Source organism: Hemibagrus wyckioides, linkage group LG15 (genome assembly GCF_019097595.1).
Source record: "Hemibagrus wyckioides isolate EC202008001 linkage group LG15, SWU_Hwy_1.0, whole genome shotgun sequence".
Lineage (NCBI taxonomy): Eukaryota > Metazoa > Chordata > Actinopteri > Siluriformes > Bagridae > Hemibagrus > Hemibagrus wyckioides.
In genome coordinates this window covers 6,952,793-6,976,785 of record NC_080724.1, presented here as the reverse complement: position 1 = coordinate 6,976,785, position 23,993 = coordinate 6,952,793, and the positions used below count along the sequence as shown (strand labels likewise).

The window sequence follows — 23,993 nt, the reverse complement described above, 5'->3', positions numbered from 1 at the left end:
CTCATATTTGCATCTCCATTTCAGATTCATAAGAACTTCTACAAACAAACTCTTCTGAGAAGTTACACTTCATGTGCATTTGTCTTTCAGGGAAGGAGACTGGTGGCTAGCCTGCTCACTGACCACAGGACTGCGAGGCTACATCCCCAGCAACTACGTCGCTCCTTCTGACTCCATCCAAGCCGAAGAGTAACTGTTTCTTTTTCTTTCACTTCTCCTTTTTATCTCTTCTACTACATCAACCACCCAGTAGTGCTCCCTTATTTAATCATATTTGTTTACTTCTGTGTTTCTGTTAGTGTTAATAATCACACTTCTGTGGTCATTTCTGCTTTTAGACTTTTTTTTTTGTTTATTTGCAGTAATAGAAGTGTCTTATTCATCATCAATCGTGGTCTCCTTATTTGTCGTGAGAAACAGATTTCCTAGCACCTTCTCTTTTTTTTTTATTCCCGACACCATCACAGCATATCCGAAATAAATTGCTCATAGACACCACACGCACAATTACTTCTGAGACGGTATCTACTTCCCTTTCACAATAACTCATTATTACTACCTCCTCATTACCACTACTTCTTTTTTCCTCAAAGGTGCACCTCACACAAAAATGGAAGCAGTTTGACCTACAACACCGTATCACTTTTAAATCAAGTCAGTAAAACTAATCTCTAGCTACAACATTTTTAGCTCTGAGACCTGAACGGCCTATCTACTTGAAACTCTTTCAAATGGAAGGGAAATAGAAGTTAAATCAGTACAGTACATTCGCAAAATTTTCAATTATAGCTATAATACTTTTCATTACATTTCAGTTTCTTAGGGTTAGACAGACCAGTGAGAACATCACTTTCTGCAACAGTTCCATCACTAAAAAGATTAAATGTTGCTGTTAAAAACAGCAAAAAAACAAAACAAAACAGTCATGGTGTGGTGTGGTCACAGTATGTCCTATTTTTTTATTTAATTAGTTCACTAATTACTTTACAGTTATAGATGATCTTTCAAGTTACCAGATCATTCAAGAAACCGGAATGCGCAAAGCTTCTGACCAATCAGATCTGACCAATGAACTCTTACCGTCTTACTCTCCATCTTTGCAGGTGGTTCTTTGGTAAAATTACCCGTAGAGACTCTGAAAGGCTGCTGTTGAGTATGGAGAACAGAAGGGGAACCTTCTTGGTTCGAGAGAGTGAGACCACCAAAGGTGAGTGTAGATGCTTTACATTCTGTCGAACAGTAACTGTAGTATTACTTCATTTTAGAGATTTATTTCACTTACTGCATTCAATCAACAAGGGAACGATATTTGTTTATTTTTAGACGGTATGCAACCAGAACCATGAACCAGTACTGCTTGGAAGGGCTTTATATATATAGGTAGATTAAGAAAGCTCCACAGCACATAGAGCAAAGATTTAAACAAGGTTTCTTGTGTGAAGGAAACACATCCTGTTACATCCTGTAATTTGTGCAGCAAGTGGCCTCATTAAAGATCAGTCAGTCTATCAGTGTATGTAGGAGTGCGTAGTTGAGCTTTCTGAGTGATGGAGTGTGAAGAGGTGGGAGGTAATGGGGGCTGTCTAGGGTGAAGAAAGGAGGGGGTGAACTGGCACAAAGTAGGTTATCATCCAGCTCTCAGCATTAAGCAGCAGATATACACTGTATGACCAAACAATATGTGCACATCTAGCCAATCACACCCATATATGTGTTTGATGAACATCCCATTCTATATTTAGTCCCCTTTTGCTATTATAATAACCTTCAATCTTCTGAGAAGGCTTTCCACTAGATTTTGGATCATGGCTATAGGGATTTGTGCTCATTCAGCCATGAGAGCTTTGTGATTTTGGACATTTAAGTTGAGTGAGGAGGCTTGGTGTGCGGTCATGTTCATCTATTAATATCATTAAAGAGAGTGTATGGTATATACATATTCATTTAATTCAATAAAATCTAATTTATTTCCTTTTAACAACAGACAGTCATAAATCAGCTTTACAGAAATCCAGATATAGATTTAAATTTGTTCCTGATGAGTAAGCCAGAGGCAATGGTGCCAGGGAAAAACTCCCTTTGAGAGGAACCAGACTCATAAGTCTATGCTTGTATCCAATTAAAAACATCCATAGCTATCTTTAGAGTATCTATGTGATACCATCCACAGCAATCTAACAGCAAACTTTAGACTAGCTAAGTGGAGCCATCCTCAGTGCCAGCAAGTTACCCTGGTGAAGGAGGCTCTAAGAAGAAGTAGAGCATCAGGATGGATCAGGCAGATCTAGAGGACAAGTATCTCATCAGGCAGCAGGAATAACATGTAGCTGAACAGGGAAAAAGAGAGGGGGTGGTTATGTACAATGGCCTATGTACAATGTATGCTTTGATTTATACCGTCATGTGAATAAGGTTATCAGGAACTGGGTAAAAAAAAGACAATGGTAGAGAGAATAAGAGAAAGCGACAGAAAATTAAATGATTAAAATCAGAGAAGACAGGGAAGAACACTGTACTATTGCGCATGTCATTGTTGTTGGAACACTGCCCCCTAGTGACGTTCTTGCAGAGATGCATTTTGTTGCATTGTCAATTTTGTAGTCTGTTACTTTAATGCTATTTAATGCACCATTCTGCTTTTAACAAACCAATCCTTCAGGTGCCTACTGTCTGTCTGTCCTGGACTACGACAACGTCAAAGGGTTGAATGTGAAGCATTATAAAATCCGGAAGCTGGACAGCGGCGGCTTTTACATTACCTCTCGCACGCAGTTTAGTAACCTTCAGCAGCTGGTCAACCACTACCGAAGTGAGTCACTGGCTTTAGCCCTCAAAACCTGACTGTGTGTGCAATAGCAAGTGCTATATTTATCTGAAGAAAATTTCTCGCCAGAGCAAAATGCAATGAAATACAATACACAGATGGTAAAGTATGCACAGAAGTCTGAGAAATTTGATGTCTGATGTCTAAATCCTGCTGTGATATTTTAAAATGTCTTAATGTCTTAATTTTGATCATCATTCAATGAATGCAGCTGGAATGAAGAACCAACGAAGCCTTAAGGCGTTCCTTAATATGGATTGCATTTTCATTACAGAACATTACAGTAAATTTTCACATATTGATGGAAGTGAAATACAGAAAGAAATTATACAATTCAAGAATTGAGGAATTATATTCATTTCTGATGCAAAATCAGCATTCTAATCAAAACATTAAAATGTAAGTAAAACCCTGCTGGTTGTTTTTCAATGCAGAATTCAGGACACAAGAGCAATGCAATGAAGGTTTTGCTTTTCAGTGTATGAAATTTTGCTCTGGACTGGAGATATTTCTCTCACAATCTGTATGAACAGAAATAAATAATGGTAATATTTACATGCCTCAATTTCATAATATTCATAACAGTAATATATAAAACACTGCATTTGCTCTGGCTGTGGTGAGGTTGTTAACTTCAAGCAAACAAGATCTTACTTGCTTACTTGTTCTTACTTTCTCCAATTTAGTTCAAAAATATATAAATAATGAAGGAATTATAGTTGAGTAAGCATTAACAGCAGTGACAGTTAGCATCTTTCTCCCAGTCATTATCTCTTTCTCCTCTTCAGAGCATGCTGATGGTCTGTGCCACTGCCTGACTGATGTGTGTCCAGTGCTGAAGCCACCACAGACTCAGGGTTTGGCTCGGGATGCCTGGGAAATCCCTCGTGACTCTTTGCGTCTAGACGTGAAACTGGGACAGGGCTGTTTTGGAGAAGTCTGGATGGGTAAGAACAACATAGCAGACTGTGATGAATTTTCCAGTGGAATTTACTCACTGGTTTAAGAACACAGGATTATATTTATTACAATTACACAAAGTCTTACCACTTTCAAAGTATGCTAAAGGACCTCTTAATAAATGTACTCACTTAACAAGTTGTTAGAATTAGATATTTCTACCCAGGAAATAACTAAAAATGTCTTAGGAACACCTGCACCCATTTACCCTAATTACACCAGGACCTACAAATGTGAATGCTTGCCAACACCATAGTGTATAATTATAATTGTTCATTCAAGCATATTTAACCATTTAGAAATAAATTTTTTGGAGTTACCAGGCAAGTTAAACCAATATGATCAGTAATCAAAATATTTCTGTGTAAAAAATGTATGAAGGTTGATTTGATTTGGATATTGTTTATGATATTTATGAGTTATGCATCCACCTATCTACAGTGAAAACCCTAATGTGTTTTTCCAAAAATGTATGTCTGTCTAATATCCTGTACCTACAGTGTTAATCTCATATATTTCAATGAGATTCTTGTATTTTTGGTGTATTATAGGATAGCTTATTATTCAGCATGTCTGGTAATAGGCTGAGTAAGTAATGTGCACATGTCTGGTTAGGCACTTGGAACGGGACAACACGAGTAGCCATTAAAACACTGAAGCCGGGCACCATGTCTCCAGAAGCCTTCTTACAGGAGGCTCAGGTCATGAAGAAACTTCGACATGAGAAGCTGGTGCAGCTCTACGCTGTGGTATCTGAAGAGCCTATTTATATTGTCACTGAGTACATGAGCCAAGGTGAAGGTCTTTCTCAACTTTCCACCATAGCAATGATACTGTAATAATAATTGTAATAGATAAATACATAAAGGTGAAATGACTGTTATCCTTGCACACATACTCCTTCTCTTTTGTTTTCTATTGATTTATAACTAATTCATAAAGATAATTTGTAATAGTTTGCAAAACACACCTGAATGAATCACACTCACCAAAAAAATAACATATTACACTGAGTAGACTTGCAGTCTAGAACATATTAAAAGGTGGATATGGGGTATGAAAGCTGCCTGATTTGCCTTCATACAGGTAGTCTGCTGGACTTCTTGAAAGGAGACATGGGGAAGATGCTGCGGTTACCTCAGCTTGTAGACATGGCCTCACAGGTAACATAATCCCATAAATACCAGTAGTCACTAGCTAACATTTGGTACCAAACCTGAGTAAACAAAGTCAACTAAGAACACTAGAAACCAGTAAAGAAAGCAGAATAAGAAACAATAAGAAAATCTGTTACTCTTTCACTGTGTACTGCATCAGCTATATATTTGGTCAAAATTACAATGAAAGCTTCTGGATTTGACTTGACTTGCTAAAATGCAATATGGGGGTCAGAAAACTAGTAATCTGCCTAAATAACAAGTCCTATTTGGAGGAATATATGCAGCTCACATGCTCGCTTAGGAGGTCCACAATGCCAAATCCACAAGTATAAATCTTTTGACTATTTACTTTAAAAGATATTGTACAGTAGGCAGTTTGGAATGCCAAATTCTGAATGGGATGTCAGGGGCATGATTGATAGGCTACCAGCCTGGCTACTGATTATCCTTTCTGACATAAGTAGTGTTAACTACCTGATGGTGCCTTTCCATCTCCTTTTTTTCACTTCACTTATTCACTTTTATTTACCTATCATTCTATGCTTCATGATAAATTGACTAAATTTAGTAATAAAGTAATTATGGATTTTTCTTTCAGCCATGTGCTTTCTCCTAGTTTGTCATGTAAGAATTGTTTTCGATTTTGTGTTTAATTCAGAGGCATTTCAGAAACACTGACCCAGTGGTAGAAGTAACAAAAGCTGGCTTCTCATGGTGGTCTAGCTATTTTGTAAGAAATAACACACCAAAATATTTAACAAAATTGCTGTTATACAAAAAACAGAAACTCACTAGGTTATTATATGAAATTACCCAGCAAAATGACATAACCTCCTGGGTTATGTAAATAATCAGACTTTTTTTAATATATATATATATTTTTAAGATTGTAATAAGTTTACATTTCTGCCATGATTGTTTTTAGTAAGATAAGATAAGATAAGATAAGATAAGATAAGATAAGATAAGATAGAACTTTATTAATCCCAAAAGAAATTCTTTTGCCAGAGACTGCTTCAGATAACAAAAAAATATAAATATAAAGGAAATATGAATGAAAAAGAAATGAAATAATCTATATATACAAAATGTATTCAAAATGTATTCAAAGTACAAAAAAGGTGCTAGGAAACTATATTGCACATAATAATATATTGCACATGATGTCATATTGCACATAATAAGGTATTGCACATGGTGTCATATTGCACATAATGTCATATTGCACATAATATGGTATTGCACATGATGTCATATTGCACATAATAAGGTATTGCACATGATGTCATATTGCACATGGTATAGTATATCACACAGTGCTTGATGTGCACATAATATTAGGTAGTGCAGGACACTACACTATGCAGTGTGTTCAGTATGCTGCTTGCTGTGCTGTCTTCAGATCGCCTCTGGCATGGCATATGTGGAGAGAATGAACTATGTTCACCGGGACCTCAGGGCTGCCAACATCTTGGTGGGAGAGAACCTGGTGTGTAAGGTGGCTGATTTCGGGCTCGCTCGCCTCATAGAGGACAACGAATACACTGCGAGGCAGGGTGAGTGAGACAGCTAGAGCACTCTGTATGTCTCTCTCTCTCTCTCTCTCTCTATATATATATATATATATATATATATATATATATATATATATATATATATATATATATATATATATATATATAATATGATGCAGACTGAGTGCATAGATAGATAGATAGATGGATAGATGGATATACTTTATTGATCCTATCTGAGACAGCTAGAGCACTCTGTATGTCTCTCTCTGTCTCTCTTTCTATGATGGCTCCTGAGTGCATAGATAGACAGATATATGATGTAGACTGAATGCATAGATAGATAGATAGATAGATAGATAGATAGATAGATAGATAGATAGATAGATAGATCCCATGAGATAAATTCTTGTGTTACAGCAGCATGGTCAGTAACAAAATACAACACACACAACACAAAATGTATATATAAAATATATACACTGAACAAAATTATAAACGCAACACTTTTGTTTTTGCCCTATTTTTCATGAGCTGAACTCAAAGATCTAAGACTTTTTCTATGTACACAAAAGGCCTATTTCTCTCAAATATTGTTCACAAATCTGTCTAAATCTGTGTAAGTGAGCACTTCTCCTTTGCCGAGATAATTCATCCACCTCACAGGTGTGGCATATCAAGATGCTGATTAGACAGCATGATTATTGCACAGGTGTGCCTTAGGCTGGACACAATAAAAGGCCACTCTAAAATGTGCAGTTTTATCACACAGCACAATGCCACAGATGTCGCAAGTTTTGAGGGAGCATGCAATTGGCACCAGAGCTGTTGCCCGTGAATTGAATGTTCATTTCTCTACCATAAGCCGTTTCAGAGAATTTGGCAGTACATCCAACCGGCCTCACAACCGCAGACCACGTGTAACTACACCAGCCCAGACCTCCACATCCAGCATCTTCACCTCCAAGATCATCTGAGACCAGCCACCCTGACAGCTGCTGCAACAATCGGTTTGCATAACCAAAGAATTTCTGCACAAACTGTCAGAAACCGTCTCAGGGAAGCTCATCTGCATGCTCGTCGTCCTCATCGGGGTCTCGACCTGACTGCAGTTCATCGTCGTAACCGACTTGAGTGGGCAAATGCTCACATTCGATGGCGTCTGGCAGTTTTCACTGTACAGGGCAGATGGCAGACAGCGTGTATGGCGTCGTGTGGGTGAGCGGTTTGCTGATGTCAACGTTGTGGATCGAGTGGCCCATGGTGGCGGTGGGGTTATGGTATGGGCAGGCGTATGTTATGGACAGCGAACACAGGTGCATTTTATTGATAACATTTTGAATGCACAGAGATACCGTGACAAGATCCTGAGGCCCATTGTTGTGCCATTCATCCACGACCATCACCTCATGTTGCAGCATGATAATGCACGGCCCCATGTTGCAAGGATCTGTACAAAATTCCTGGAAGCTGAAAACATCCCAGTTCTTGCATGGCCAGCATACTCACCGGACATGTCACCCATTGAGCATGTTTGGGATGCTCTGGATCGGTGTATACGACAGCGTGTTCCAGTTCCTGCCAATATCCAGCAACTTCGCACAGCCATTGAAGAGGAGTGGACCAACATTCCACAGGCCACAATCAACAACCTGATCAACTCTATGCGAAGGAGATGTGTTGCACTGTGTGAGGCAAATGGTGGTCACACCAAATACTGACTAGTTTTCGGAGCAACCCCACCCCCCTGGGACCCCCCCGGACCCCCCCAATACAGTAAAACTGCACATTTTAGAGTGGCCTTTTATTGTGGCCAGCCTAAGGCACACCTGTGCAATAATCATGCTGTCTAATCAGCATCTTGATATGCCACACCTGTGAGGTGGATGAATTACCTCGGCAAAGGAGAAGTGCACACTAACACAGATTTAGACAGATTTGTGAAGTTCATGAAAAATGGGGGCAAAAACAAAAGATACAAAAAATACGTATATACACATACAAAAATATAAGATGAAAACCTTAAATATAGAATACTATAAGTTAAATTAAGCATAGTGGTGCAGATACAGTATGAAACACAGTAAATGTAACCATATTTACATCAATATTCATATCACAGTACACCTGTGCAAACTGGCAGTACATAATAAATATGAAGAACCTTGAGAATGTAGAATATAGTTGTAGTAGAGCAATGTGAAAGAGTTATCACCTGTCACACACAGGTGAGCTGTTGTATTGTGAATGGTAAGAATACAGTAAGAAAACAGTTTACACATTCACTTAATTCATTCCTTATCTGTATACACAGGGGCGAAGTTTCCGATAAAGTGGACTGCACCAGAAGCCGCTCTATACGGTCGCTTCACCATCAAATCTGATGTCTGGTCATTTGGGGTTTTACTGACTGAGCTGGCAACTAAAGGCAGGGTGCCATATCCAGGTACAGTAATGAATTTTATAATTTTATATGATTAGTGAATGCAGTATTTAGGATCTAAATTCTGTTCATACACTGTTTATGAATTACTTGTGAATGAGCATTTGTATTTTAAAAAATTTGATATATTCATTTTTGGTTTGTTTGTGTTTGGGTTGTTTGAGTTTTTTTTTTTTTTACAATCCTCACATTATAATGATCTCTTTTGATTTCTTATCAATTGGGTTGTAAAGATTATACTATCTCCTCCTCAATTATTGGTCTTTTTTTTCTTTCACATGCTATTTTCCTGCTCATGGTTTAACAAAAACCATTATACAGTAATCCTGTCTAAAGATATGTTAAACTGTGCTAGCTAACTGTATCTTCTTGAGACAGATGTTGGAGTTGTGTGCCACAGTCAAAGGCATAATTTAGTTTGTAATAAGACACCTACTGCCACCCTGATGAAGATGGGTTTCCTTTCAAATCTGGTTCCTCTCAAGTTTTTTTCCTCAACATCATCTCAGAGAGTTTTTCCTTGCCATCATTGCCTCTGGCTTGTTTATTAGGGATACATTTTCATTTAAAATTGATCATTGATATCCTGTATTTATATCATTTTTGTAAAGCTGCTTTGTGACAACATCCATTGTTAAAAGGACTATAGAAATAAAATTGACTTGAATTGAAAATGTCTACGATGGTATCACATAACAAAAGAATCTTTTACAGAACATCTCTCCCTTTTTAATTTAACCAGACACTAAATACTCAGAAACTTGTGGCTGAGATGCATACAAACGAGAAACATATTTTAGTTCAAGATGGTGTTGGGTGTATGTGCTAAAATATATATGATCAAATAATTTAAAAGAAAATGAATACAAAATGTGATTTATCTTTAGCTGAAGAGAAAAACAGTTCAAATATTTGTTCTAAGTCATCTATATTTTGTAAAGTTGTTTGCCTCTGTGTGCTGTCTAGGCATGGTGAACCGGGAGGTGCTGGACCAGGTGGAGCGTGGCTACAGGATGCCGTGCCCGGCTGAGTGCCCTGAATCTCTGCATGAACTCATGCTTACATGTTGGAGGAAGGAACCTGAGGAGCGGCCCACTTTTGAATACCTGCAAGGATTCCTGGAAGACTATTTTACCTCCACTGAGCCACAGTACCAGCCAGGAGAAAACCTGTAAAGAAAATCCAGTAAAGTAGTTTCATCCGGAAGCGGGGAAGAGGATAAAGGCTTTCTGTACTGTGCTCCTTAAAGAAGAGTGAGTGCTAAAGTGACCTTTTACATGCACATTGATTTCCAGTCAAGTGCTGAGGCTAGGTAATCAATATTTTAACTGTAAAGTCGTAGATCATTTTTGGGAACCGCAGCAGGCTGGATGATGGATGAGGCCAGAGAGAATCAGGGACTGTGTTAAACTGCTCTCTTTAAAAAGACGACAGCTGCCATGTGACCATTCACTTGCACAGCTAAGTGAAAGAACAGCTGCTTTCACCGGTTTACATAATGAATGACTTATACTGAATATTTAAAATCAATTCATGACATAATGTACACAACATAGCATTTTTAAAGTTCACAGAAGGCTGGGCAAATCAGGTTCTACTGCTGTTAAAGACAACATAAGTGTTAGGTTACAGTTCACTTGTGTAATTAAATATAGAGGGAACCACATCTTTGTTTTAACTCCAATATTATTATTATATATTATGTGTTTGCAGTTTTAAATAGTTGACAATGATTTAAAGAAAATGGTATATATTGATTTATTTCTAACAAGCATATATTTGTTATATTTCAGTGTTGTGGTAACTGACTAAGGCTGTACTTCTCCTTACAGAGAACAAAAACATTGTTACAGTTCCTTGCACAGTTCTTTTTTATTTTTTAACCTCAGAATGGTTACCACACGAAACCCACATTCTCCTCCACTGTAAACACAAATAGAGAAGTTGTTTTTCTTCTCATTTAACATAGTTGTTTTTCCTGGTTTAGGGAAAATAAATCATTAGCTTCTTCTGAACCAATAACTCTTGTTGAATATACTCCAGATTTGTGACTCTCACACTCCTCCAAACTGTTCACTCCATTTAGCATACCCTGTCACCAAGTCCTTTAATTTTTCTCGAGATGTAAAACTCGGCCATCGGCAACTGGGGAAGACCCTTTAAGACAATTGATTTGAATTTTATATTATAGTTCTCTTTTACATGAGGATATGTCTTAAACTGTCACAGTCTTCCAATATACATCCAATTGAACTCTTTTAAAGTTACCTAGAAGAGGACATCCTGACTCCTGTTCCCTATTTCCTAAACTGGGATCAACTGGACAAGGACAAAGACTGTCAAACGGCGAGTGTTTTTGAATCACACTAACAAGATCACATGGCAGATAAACCATTTAATGAAGTGTTAGAGACCAAACTCCAAAATAAAGCCTTTAATACAGCCTTTAAAAAAAAATTTCTCTCTGATTTCTATCCTTTAATATTATGTTTAAATTTTCTGATATTATCCAATGTTTTCTGATAAGGTTTAAATCTACTGACAAAGTCTCTTACAACTGTGTTTTTGCTTATGGGAGACAGTTTTGTACAATTCTACTATATATAAAAGGTATTTTTAATGATATCATTTGTTATCAGATTGTTTTTTTTTGTAGTTTAGCATGAATTGTAAGTTAAGAATGTCAATCTCTTCAAATGACCAAATGATGTGGCTTTGGGCACATGTAAAATGTTCAGTGTTGGGGAAAGGCCCTTATACATGCTGGATGGTATTGTCTAGAGTCTTAAAAAGCAGGAAAGACTTTAATCTTATCTTGTGTTTAAATAATGCTAGGGCCACAACATTTTGCTAATTATTAACATCGCATATGAATTTCAAAGGGCAAGAATATTAATGCTTACGTATGCTTTTCAAAGCCCAACAGGAGGATTGCATTTGACTTGAAGTGTATGAATAACTGAAACACGTCATTCTACACATCACTGGATTTCTGTTTATATGCAGTGTTATATCCAGCCTTCTTCCTAAAAATTTGCCTCTGATCTATTCTGTTTTGTGGCAAGTTAAACAGTTTTGTAGAAATTGTAGGGCATGTTTATGCATAAGGATGGTGAGTGGATCTGTGAGTAGTAATAGTATGGGAGTTAGGTAGTCACTCGTGCACTGTTTCCTATCATCTGTGATTGCTTGCTTTTCTCACTTTTGAGTGCTCTCGTGACACTGGACAGTTTGTTGTGTATATACTTTCTGGTCATGCTTCGTGTAAATAGTCATACTGTTCAGATTCTTATTTTTCTCTTGTGGGTTATCTCACCTACTCTCAATTCCCACACTCAGCTGGTTTCCAACTTTTCTACTTCAACCACTACTACAACTTCAGAAATTTGCATAAGAAATCAGGTGTCTGTCAAAACCACACCATTATATCGTCTAGAATTTCTTCTTCACCAAATTGTTCAGTTAATATATTGGGAACAGATTTGCCAGGGAGATTTGATCTGGGTTAATGTGTTAATATGTGCAGTTGGGTGACGGTTAGTTATTTGACTTTCATTGATAATCATGATCACAGCCTTATGTTTTCAAATGTGTTCTTTTTTAACCCGCAATTCTTACATTTATAGCAAATAAGAGCAAAGATTGCAAAGAGGTTTTTGTCTTCTTAAAAGGCAATGATGTAATCAGCCTATGCAGTTTTTACTCCTGTCTTTTTCACCTTTTTCCCCCCTTTGCTTACAACATATTGTACAGTTCTGTCATTCAATGACCTGGTCCATATAAAGAATTTGCGATGAGAGATGTATACTTCAACTGTTGATACATTGTTATCTTTTCTAAGTGCAATAAACTACGTTTCTAAAGTTTGGATTTTGAAGCAAATGTGTACCTTTCTGTCTGCGTACATTGTATATAAAAAGCTTAAAGTGCAAAATAAACCTTTCTATATAATGAAGTCTGACTAAAACTGCCAATTTTTTTTTATCTTCAGTATCTTTTTCATCCTGAACAGGAAACTCAGGTATATAGATTGTGTAAGACAGAGGAATTCCCCCATGGATGGGAAGCTATAGATTGTGTAAGACAGGGGAATTCCCACATGGATGGGATGCTACACCATTGCAGGGCAAGACCCCCACACCTGTGGGAAATTTACTGTACTCAATCATACTTGCAGGTAAAATGATGGATGAATGGATGGAAAACAGGATCATGGCCCAGCAGAAAGCACTGCCACTTCATGGCCTTGTGGTCCCTGATTTGATCTTGTGTGTTTTTTGTGTAATAAAATATGAAGCCTAGATAAATCATATAATTTTCCACCTTCAATGTGATACAGTAAAAAAAAAGATAAATGAAAGCTATTTTTTGGGATAGATAGATAGATAGATAGATAGATAGATAGATAGATAGATAGATAGATAGATAGATAGATAGATAGATAGATAGATAGATAGATAGATAGATAGATCTCACCGATAGAACACCTTTTGGGATGAATTAGAGCGTAGACCTTCGAGCCAGCCATTCTCGTCCAACATCAGTGCCTGACCACACATATGTGTTTCTAGAGGAATGGTCAAAAATTCCCATAAACCCAGTACTAAACCTTATGGAATGTCAAAGGGTTGAAGCTGTAAAGAGCGAGCCAATTCCATATTAAATTCATGTTCATGTAAAGGCAGACGACCCAGTTTTGGCCTGGCTCGAAGGTCTCCATTCTAATTCATCCCAAAAGGTGTTCTATCGGGTTGAGGTCAGGACTCTGTGCAGGCCACTCAAGTTCCTCCACACCAAACTCACTCATCCATGTCCTTATGGACCTTGTGCTCTGGTGTGCAGTCATGTTGGAACAAGAAAGGGCCATCCCTAAATTGACCAATAAAATTGTCCATAATGTCTTGGTTTGCTGAAGCATTAAGAGTTCCTTTGACTGGAACCAAGGGGCCAAGTCCACCTGAATTCAAAAAAACTTTTGGCAATATAGTGTAGATAAATAGAGGCTTTGTGCAAAAAACGTCTTGGCCACTAGAGGCCGCCAGAGCATTAAAAAAGTAATTGTTCTTTTTTTTTTCTTTATTTATTTACTGCAGGGGAAAAAATGTAAGCAAAAACATTTTCAAACGCGTTCATTATATGATTCCGCGTAGATCCTAGATCACTGTTTATTCAATTTTTTAATCAAGGAAAAACAAACAAAAAATAACCACACAGGCTTTTTACTGAAGTCTAATTCTTCCATTAAAAACCCCATAATAAACGCAATACCCATGATGCAAATTTGCCCTGAAATGTCTTAATTCACTTTATTTATTTATACAGACAGACTAAAACAAATGCTGTCTATCATAAATTATTTCCAGTAATTAAACATTTAACAAATCATTTTTAATTGAGTAATTGTACATGACTTGCCCCCCCACCCCCTAGTGTGTTGACTGTAAATGAACTCTAGCCCATGGCTACGTGAGTGTGAGCAGAATGTGAGCAAGGTGCCGCCTTTAAACAGTGAAGCCGGAAGAGTTTGGCAGTTTTCTCAGAGTCTTTCACAAGTGCAGGTAAAACTGGTAGGCAGAGCAGAGCAGAGCAGAGCAGAGAGACTGGTGTCAAACCACCGAAAGAAAGTCTACTGCCGATCATCTAAAAGCAGTCACCACTAAACTGAGGTAAGAGTCTGTCTTTCACAAAGATTCCTCGGGTCTAAACTAAAATTTCCATCCTCTAAAGTGTATATTCTGAGCTTGCAGCAGTTTTGTAAACAAACACGCCGACTGTACTTTGTTTCAGAAATGTCTCCCTGCCGGCTATTATGCTGTTCAAAAGGTTTTAAAGAGTCGTGCAGATGTTGTGAGCGCTTTAGGCTGAGCTCTTTTTCCTGTTACTGCTGTTTATTCAGTAGCGGATGCTGTAGACTTTGTAAGATAACACACATACACACCCACATACACACGTATATGTTTTTATTTCCTCTTTTTTTTTGTCTATTTTCTTTTCTTTCTTTTTTTGGGGGGTCTGTTTCTCTTCTAACAAGAGAATCCTAATTGCCAATGCAGCTTCTTAATGCTTACTATTATCCTAAATGTAACCTATGGCTCAGTGACCAACAGAGTTATGGAGACATGGAAGCGTTTATGGAGGCATCTGATGTGTGTGTGTGTGTGGTGTGTGTGTATATATATATATATATATATATATATATATATATATATATATATATATATATATATATATATATATAATCAGATGCAATGAGGAAATAGTTAGTTTTACTTTCCTTTCTAACCAATAGCACCTGTTCCACAGTCAATCCCCAAAGTGTTTTTTTTTTTAGTCACAGTGTGCCTTACAGTCACATAGTCCCAGACAAACTGTTAACCACTTGGCCACAGAGGCAACGGCAAGCATGATGCGGTGAAATTCACAGTTTCCTTGCTGCTTCATTCTGCAAAATGTGAGGAACTTGTTACAGACCAAGTTACAGAGCTTTTGCATGTAGGTGTCTTGTAAGGTGTTGCGTTGCACAAAACTTGTAGAGGTTTTTAATGTTCTTTTCTTAAAGCTTTTGACATATTTCGTGTGACTCCAAGCACCAAACACACATCTCGCACGTGCCGGAAGTGCACCCAACATGTTCTTAAGTGGGCATGTCTAAAGGAAACCATAATTCAGTGACGCTTGCTAAGCAGTGTGTTACTGAGCAGAACTGCCAGTGCAATGTGCATGCCTGCTGGATTATGTAATTTTTAGCAATGAAAGAAAAACAAGAACAATGTACAGTTTAGCCATATTGGCAATTTTAACACAATAACAGACTCTGTAAACGATAATTGAGAAGGACAGTATAGGCTGTATATAAGGGGAAAAATGCAAAGACCTGATAATCGAGAGGACAGAAATGTATTATTTTTAAAAAACCATCCAGCCCATGTGGAGTGTCCATCCTTTTATTTACAGTTTTACCCCAGAGATCTAAAAACTAGTAGCCTTTATCTCCCAACAGAACATACTGATGCACTGGCATGAATGAGTAAATGATCTTTACCAGATTGTTTTCATGGCAGGTGGCTCCTATAAGCCGGGTCACCTAACACTTCAAATTTCTTCTGAACTACCCTCAGATTGAAGAAGACGGAAGCAGTGACAGTTGTTGCATTCAATTGTGTTCATTTTGCTTTAAATGTAGCTGACTGAAAGAAGAACTGAAGCATTAGAAGGTGCTCATGGGAAATCTGGTTACTCCAGTTTTCCATGTGAATGAAATACGAGTTTCAAAAACCAGTGTCTTTTAAGAATGTGGTGGAGAGAGTTGAACATTAGTTCAATTCTGGAAGAGAAATGAATTTGTTTTCAGGCATGTGCTTTAGCCAAATGAATGGTTAAATGAATGCTGTTAGATTATTTAGTTTTAAAAGGTTTCTGTGATTGGTGCCTTCTATACATATGAACATGTGAATTGGAAAATATATACATCACAACCCTTGGTAAATAATGTTTCTGTTTATGCACTAAGGTGCATATGTGTTGGCATTTTTACTCACTGTTTGTGATGATGCAAGTTTTTATCTTACTGCTACACTATATAGCCAAAGTTTGGGGACACCTGACCATGACTCCTATAAGCTGGCCTCTCAAAAACATTTACACAAAGCTGGAGGCACCTGATTGTCTGTAATGTCTTGTGTAATCATGTGTAATGATTGTCTGTGAGCTGTAGCATTTCCCTTCAGACTTATACTTGTTCTACCATCACAATGACCATGACCACAAAGTTAAGTCCATGACGACACGGTTGGCCAAAGATGGTTGGGAAGCACTCATGGGTTCTGCATTTACTCATGGGTTCTGCATTTACTTGAAACCCATTAGACACATTTGTGATGAATTGGAATGTAGACTGCACTCCAGGCCTCAGTGTTCAACCTCACAGCCATGCTCTAAAATTTAGTAGAAAGAATTCCCAGAAGAATGGAGACACAAAGAGGGGGTAAACTCACATTTTCAAGCACATATGGGACAGGTATCCACATGATTTTGTTCATATAGTGCGTGTTTGTACTGTTGGAATGCCTGTGGAGGAGAAAACGAGCACAGCATTTAGTTTTCTGGAGATTTTGAGGGCTTCAGCTTATTTGTTTAGCAGCTTGTTTTCTGAATATCAGACAAAGTGAAATCTCTAACATTTAATTCAAACTGAATTCAGGAAAAGGGTATAGATTTCAGTCAGTGTGAGTCTATACTTGTATGTAAAATATTGGCTGTTCTTTGGCCATATGTTTCAAAATCTTGCTGTGGCTACATCATGTTAATATATTAGGAATTTACAGAATAGTGGTTTATTTATATGCGAAATTGATGTTTATATTGCATGCACAGATGTTTAACTAAGAGTGGTTTGGCACAGACAATTTAGCCAGGGTGGCTAAGCTATTCTTTTTACAAAGCTAGGTAAACAGGATGCCATGTAACTAAATTGAAAGAAAAGCAATGGCCTAACAACACACTCCCTGCCTTGTTGAATCATTGGTCTGAACTGAGCTGTAAATGATGCCCCAGGGTACAACATGGCACACAATAGAGAACAGAGAGCAGAGCAGCAAGAGGTGGTTATGAAATGAATGCCAGTATTAGCTTGTTTAGAGTAGGAGTAGTGACTGGGTATAATAAGGTATACTGTATCTGCTTCCTATGTAATGTTTTTGAACAAGAAGGTATTAAATGTTATTTAGGTAAGGGAACCGGTAGAACTGGATTATGGCCACTTTAATAGGAACAACTGTATTAATTCTTTCTATAATCCCATTAGCCATTCATGGGCACAACAAGCAGAAAAAGTCACTTAAACTCTACATCAAACATCAAACTAGGGGAAGAGAGGATGACCATGACCTTGGTGACCTCTGTGACTTTGACTTTAACATGGTTATTGATGCCAGATGGATTGGTATTTAAAAAAAAAAAAACACTTCTCTACTGTCATTTTCATACACAACAGTCTCTAAAGTTTAAAAAGAATGGTGTGAAAGGCAAAACAAACATGCTTTGTGTAGCCTTGTTGATGATTCAGATCTGAGAAGAATAATTGGACTGGTTCAAGGTGACGGAAGCAAAAGTAACTCAACTAACCACACTTTATGTCTCTTCTAAATCACAACACTTTCAGACCACAACATGTCAGACCATGCCAGACTGATGGGTCATAACAGTTGTCCACATCAGGTTTCACTCCTGTCAAAGACCAGGAATATGGAGCTACAGTGGGGCAGACTCAAAAAAAACTGGACAGTTCAAGATAACATTCTAACTTTTTTTTCAATCTTCAGTCTTCTTATTTTAAAAACCAACTTTCCCTGTTTTAAAAAATCATTTAACGTGTGTGTAGATAGCTGTTTTTGTTTAAAACACTTCAGTATAATGGTCACATCCTGGTGCATGGTGCCGGATGGACCTTACACAGAAGAAGGATTCTCTTAATGTTTCTCTTTTCTCTGCAAGCTTGCCGAGAGTCAGCTTGGTTAAGAGAAAGTCAGTATGGATCATTATTAGGTTTTAGACAATACACAGAGCTTTGATATTGATATTTGATATTTTATTGACAATGGTAAGAGTTCAATCAGTGCTTCACCACTAACTATTTCAGATTTCTTTATGTATATCATCCTGAACATCACAAAGGATATAGCATTGACCAATCTTAGCTTAGTATACACACTGGTTTGTAAAACATCTGTATGGATAGTTATGCTTTGCATAACATTTTACTGTAGTTAAATTGTACTTTTGCAAGAGCTTGTTTTCAGAACTTTCTTTCTTTCTTTCTTTCTTTCTTTCTTTCTTTCTTTCTTTCTTTCTTTCTTTCTTTCTTTCTGACTTACTTACGTACTTACGTACTTACGTTGATATTTATGGCATTTGGCTGACGCCCTTTTCCAGAATGACTTACCAGAAATGCTTAGAAGTTTCTTAGAATTGATCCGTCCTGATACTGGTTAACTACTTAGAGTACCATCAGTCTAAAAACAGTCAGTTGGGGAGGTCATATAGCTTGCTTGCTTTTTCTCACCATTCTGATATATATATATATTTTAAATATTAACTAAAGCTCTTGACTTTAGCAGTGCGTACATTCACTTGCCACTTGCTACAATATGAGCACCTGTTTTATATTTACAAAAAACAAATTGTTGATGAGAAAGGACAGATGTCCAGACATTTTTGAGCTAACAGTTAGGTCAAATAAATACTCTTTACATCCATGCTGAGCAGAAAAGCATCTCAAAACTTTGCTACAACAGGGCTGAAAATACCAGAAGGCAGGTTATACAGGATGAATGGTGTGGGAATTACAGCACTTGTATGTGGCACCCTTCACTTTCAGGGACCAGCAGTAATTGGACCAAACAAACAAAACTGTAGATGAAATTGTTATTTTGAACACTTAGTTGCAAATCCACTTTTCACTGCAATTCCATGTTTTGTGGTTCCCATGCTTTGTGGTTGAAAAGTCACCCCCTTTTCAACATTAACTGTTACCTTTATGTTTATAGCCATGATTAAACGTTATTCTGTAAATTAATTTGCATGTGTAGTTTTGCATTTCAGTGTGATATTCTTCAGAATGAAAATATGTTAACACAGATTGCTGTTGCTGTCAGGTGAAAGGGGAAAAAAATGAAGTCACAATTGCCTCCAAGCCTCCAATTGGTCACAGGGGCCAGACTTTGGACAACCCTAGGCTACAATAATAGAAGTCCACATTAGGTTGAAGATTTAAAAAAAAATCTACTGATTAAACTAAATAAAAAATTGGGTTTGTGCAAATTTCTGCCTGTAGCAAACACCTTTGCTACAGGCAAAGGTGTTTAATCTTGGCTAAGCTATCTTGTTTATGCTGGATAAGGAACCTAGCCTAGACAAGCTTAGGCAAAGTCGGCAGTAAAAAAAAAAAAGTCTAAAGATGTCTACTAGCTAATTAAATGTAATTTGCTCACATGTTGAATGGCACTGTTTGAGCTGATTTCTGGATAGCTACATGCCTTGTTGAAGTAGACCGATGCCAGATTAATTCAGTTTGTAATTGCATACTAGCTGTCAAAATATCCATGATGCTTCTATAATGCAGTTAGAATGGAATCTTTGAATGCATTTCTCTCACTTTTTTCTTATTTGGGTGTAACCCCAATAGAAAATGCTACAAGTGCAAAAGTGAAACATATTTCAGTTCGAAGGAGTCAGTTTTGAGAACTTGTATATTGAAAATTGTTGCTATTTTTCATGGTAAGGGTTTCCCAGGCCAACACAATGTCCTGTTACAACGTTGAATGGAACATCATTTTGGTGTTGATCTGGACTGTCCCTCAAGCATCTACCATCTCCTCATGATCGTGACACTGACCTCCAAACATCTATTTTCTTCCCATTTAAGTCAAAATGGGATTGCGGTAATTAGTCATAAACACAGCTTACTAAATATGAATACATAGGTCAAACTGAGAGCAATGTATCATCAAGATTTAAGGTTGCTTATCTCTGTGTCATGATTTCCTTGCATATATTTATGCTTCCTTATTTCTTTGTCTCTTCCGTACTATCCAATGTTTGATAAAAAAAGAAAGTGTGGTAGTTAATATTTATCCTGGACAGCCTGAGCTGATGTGTATCTAACCTGAGGCTCTTGAGCGTGTTCAGTATATGCACAGAGCTGTGTCTAAACATGTCTATCCTATGTGATCATTAAAGGTCCAGGAAGTGGTTGTGCTGTTTTTACAGCTAGCAATGACCACATACCATTTATCTAGTTAAAGGAAACTCATAATTACAACACTGCTTTAAAACATTGTGTTGTATACTATTTTGCAACATCCCCTACAACATCTGTAACACACAAAGATGGACACCACTGAAAGTTTCCTGTGTTTGTATACTTGCTTTTTGTTTTTGCATGATACAAATTGTGTATTTGTATTTGTGCATGTCAATGTTGACCAAGCCAACTTGTCAAAAAAGAGAGAAAAAATCGCCATTTAAAAAACAAAAATGGCCAAACTTCAGTGAAACGGGTGTCTTAAACACGAACCACCTATAGATCCTATGCTGTGGCTCATCAGGTCAGATGCCCATATACATTTTACGCTATAGTGTATGTGGTTATTCTTCCTGCTTCAAAGAAGTTATTTCATCTGATTCCAGAATGGTAACATGAGCGTCATTGTGATAGAAAATGTACCCACATTGAATTTTTTATAGCCGTGAATTAATCTGTTTGTCACTGTTAAGTTATGACTCATATGGCACAGACTATGGCACAGATGTCATTCAGCTTGTCTAAGCTTTTCCTTAACAGTAGTAAATGGACAGGAACTGACTTACTTGGGGGAAAAAAGGTTGCCTCCTTTGACTAACCACTGTTTTACGCTCTTTTATCTTGTGCCCCCTTACTGTTTAATTGCATTCATTTTGTGGAAATAATCAGCACAGAACAGAGGTGAGTCCTGAGAGGCCATGCTGATTTATAGTAGACTGTTTTCCAAATAACCATGGGAAGGGAGTCAGCAGAAACAGAAAACAGCTCGCATCAGAGGCTTTTCCCCCGTTGCACAATATTGGTGACATGTAGATCCATGTCATGCCCACGTAAATGCCTCATATTGCAAATATTTTTGGTTATTGGTCTGTAGAATCAAAAATAAGAATTCAGAAAGAAGTAGTGGTTTCGGCGTTTGTGTCTTACTTGCTTTGCTGCCAGGGGTAAAGTGTGAAACAGTTCACTAGTAATGTAGATTCACTGTGCAGTTTTGTGCACTCACTGCATGAGTTGCTTTAAAGAGGAAAACATTTTTTTTAAAATGTTGAGATGCATGTGACAAGGAGTGTATTTACAGCTGTCATTACTAACAAAGTCTAGTGTTGAATCAGATTGTAGAAAATAGTAATGTTTCCACTGTACAGCACTCTTAGTTGTTCTGCTTGAAACATAGTTACATGTTCAGATAGCTGTATTTACTTACTAAGTGTGTGGGTTTCACATTGTAAGTGCTGCCCTAAATAGGAAATGGACAGAACTTGTTAAATATGTGTTTGTTTTTGCCATGTTGGGGTCATGTTCTGTCATATGAACACTTTTACCATTTTTGATAGATTGGAATTTTAGACTTTAACTGAAGAGCTGAGAATGTAAGCTAAAAGACATTAGTTAGATACTGTGTTCTGCTTAAGTTACTATGTGTTTAATTCAGTTCCTAAAATAGAGCTTGAGAATTTGTAGCACTTCATATAGGAAACTCAGCTTGGGTTGTTCATAGCTTGTTAACTTATAACTAATATTATTATTATTATTATTATTATTATTATTATTATTATTATTATTATTGCTCTTAATAGTTTATAAAGTGTAGCTAGCTCTGTCATACACACAGTTTGATGGTGATGTCCACATGACCTGGCTGCATGGGTGACCCATTACCCATGCTTCTCGTCTCTGGTGGAGGGATTTAATTACCTTGACATATTGCTAATAATGAGATTAACAAATGAATTAGATCAGCAGTAGCAGTATAGCAGTCGCTCTACTGATCTGTGGTAATAAAGCAGGAGCTTAATTTTTGGACGAAGCTCTCTATTTATTTGTCAGTCCATGTGATCTGATTCACCTATGGTTGAAATTAGGGGAAATAAGGTTCCCCTGCAGTGTTGCTGGAATTAGCACTGTTATAGGTCCAGAAGCTCAGCAATCCAGGATAGGCAGGAAGTGGAGGTGCTGCCAGTTTAGATGAAGTGGTTCAGACACTTTACAAAGATTTCCCCTGGTTGGCTCCCACTACAGTTGTTTCAGCCGTGTTCACTTTGGGCAGAGACCCTGGGGCAGACTCAAACTGGAAAGACTGAAAAAAAACCCTGCTCTGTTCTACTTAAATGTGATGTTGCAATAAAGCAAAGAGAAAAATAATTACTAGTGGGTGAATACTTATTAGAGGAACTGTACCTATATACTACTTGACATCCAGACAAACATGAAGCGATATTTTTTTCTCTGTCTGACTCTAGCAGACATTGCCATCTGCCTTATCAGGACAGTTTATATAAATGGCTATTACGCCACAAGTTCAAAGGTCAATGTCATTGTGCTAGATTTAATCTCAGCATTCTGGAGCTTCAGCTGTGTTTGCCACTTTTGAGCACCTGTTCAGGGGAGCTTATTGGGTCATTCACTTTATTATCTAGTGCTGTTCCATGAACGATAATGACCTTTGTGTACGCTAATGATGATTATGCCTGTCTGTTGAAACGAAAATGTAAGTCAGTAACCACAGACTAATTTCAGTAAGTATGTTAATGTAAACTGTTTTGTGCTCTTATCCCACAGCATGACTGATCAGCAGGAACCTGTTAATTCAGGTCATACAGTGTTTGAACGCTTTGTGCTTGCTCAGACTTGCAAAGAGGTTCAGCAGAATTTCAGTGAGCTATGTCGCCATCTACAGCTAGATGCCCAGGACTACCTCCACTTTTACGGTAAGCTGAAAGAGAGGCTGAACTACTGGAAAGCAAAAGAACTCTGGCAGAAGATTGACAAGAGGGCAGCACACCCAGACTATGAGCAGGGCAAACCATGTGCCAATACAAAGGTATGAACATTTGCTCATTAAAAAAAAATAATGCTGAATATTGAGTACTCAGAATTTTTCCTCCCTATTATTCTCTTTTTGTGTCTAACATTATTTTCCCTGGTTCCTCTGTTACAGTGTTTAGTCCTAGGAGCAGGACCATGTGGCTTGAGGACAGCAGTAGAGTTAGCTCTGCTAGGTGCAAAGGTGGTCTTGTTGGAAAAGAGAACATCATTCTCCAGGAACAACGTCCTGCATCTGTGGCCATATACCATCCGAGATTTACGTAACCTTGGTGCAAAGAAGTTCTATGGCAAATTCTGCTCTGGTTCTCTCGACCACATTAGTGAGTGTCATTATTTTCAATTTATCACTTGTAAGTCAATTAAATAGCAAATACCATATTTGTCATTCGTATTAATACTCGAATAGTAGCTTTGTCCACAGACGTCTTCGCAGTAATGCAATATTAATTATGTATACAATATAAAT

General features: G+C 37.5%; 2 protein-coding genes across 5 annotated transcripts in view; both read left to right on the top strand.

Annotated features, from left to right (window-relative positions):
• Positions 1-12,856, top strand: part of src (v-src avian sarcoma (Schmidt-Ruppin A-2) viral oncogene homolog) — a 40,939-nt gene extending 28,083 nt beyond the window's left edge. For all 3 annotated transcript variants that reach the window (XM_058409937.1, XM_058409939.1, XM_058409938.1), the window contains 9 exons: positions 91-189; positions 1,104-1,207; positions 2,660-2,809; positions 3,613-3,771; positions 4,400-4,579; positions 4,871-4,947; positions 6,347-6,500; positions 8,773-8,904; positions 9,868-12,856. In XM_058409937.1, coding sequence (XP_058265920.1) covers positions 91-189; positions 1,104-1,207; positions 2,660-2,809; positions 3,613-3,771; positions 4,400-4,579; positions 4,871-4,947; positions 6,347-6,500; positions 8,773-8,904; positions 9,868-10,076 — 1,264 coding nt within the window. In that variant the 3' untranslated portion in view covers positions 10,077-12,856. The remainder of the gene's footprint in view (positions 1-90; positions 190-1,103; positions 1,208-2,659; positions 2,810-3,612; positions 3,772-4,399; positions 4,580-4,870; positions 4,948-6,346; positions 6,501-8,772; positions 8,905-9,867) is intronic.
• Positions 12,857-14,409: 1,553 nt separating this feature from the next.
• The window catches only part of mical1 (microtubule associated monooxygenase, calponin and LIM domain containing 1), a 32,095-nt gene continuing 22,511 nt past the window's right edge, over positions 14,410-23,993 (top strand). For both annotated transcript variants that reach the window (XM_058409730.1, XM_058409729.1), the window contains exons 1-3: positions 14,410-14,567; positions 23,261-23,522; positions 23,640-23,847. In XM_058409730.1, coding sequence (XP_058265713.1) covers positions 23,262-23,522; positions 23,640-23,847 — 469 coding nt within the window. In that variant the 5' untranslated portion in view covers positions 14,410-14,567; position 23,261. The remainder of the gene's footprint in view (positions 14,568-23,260; positions 23,523-23,639; positions 23,848-23,993) is intronic.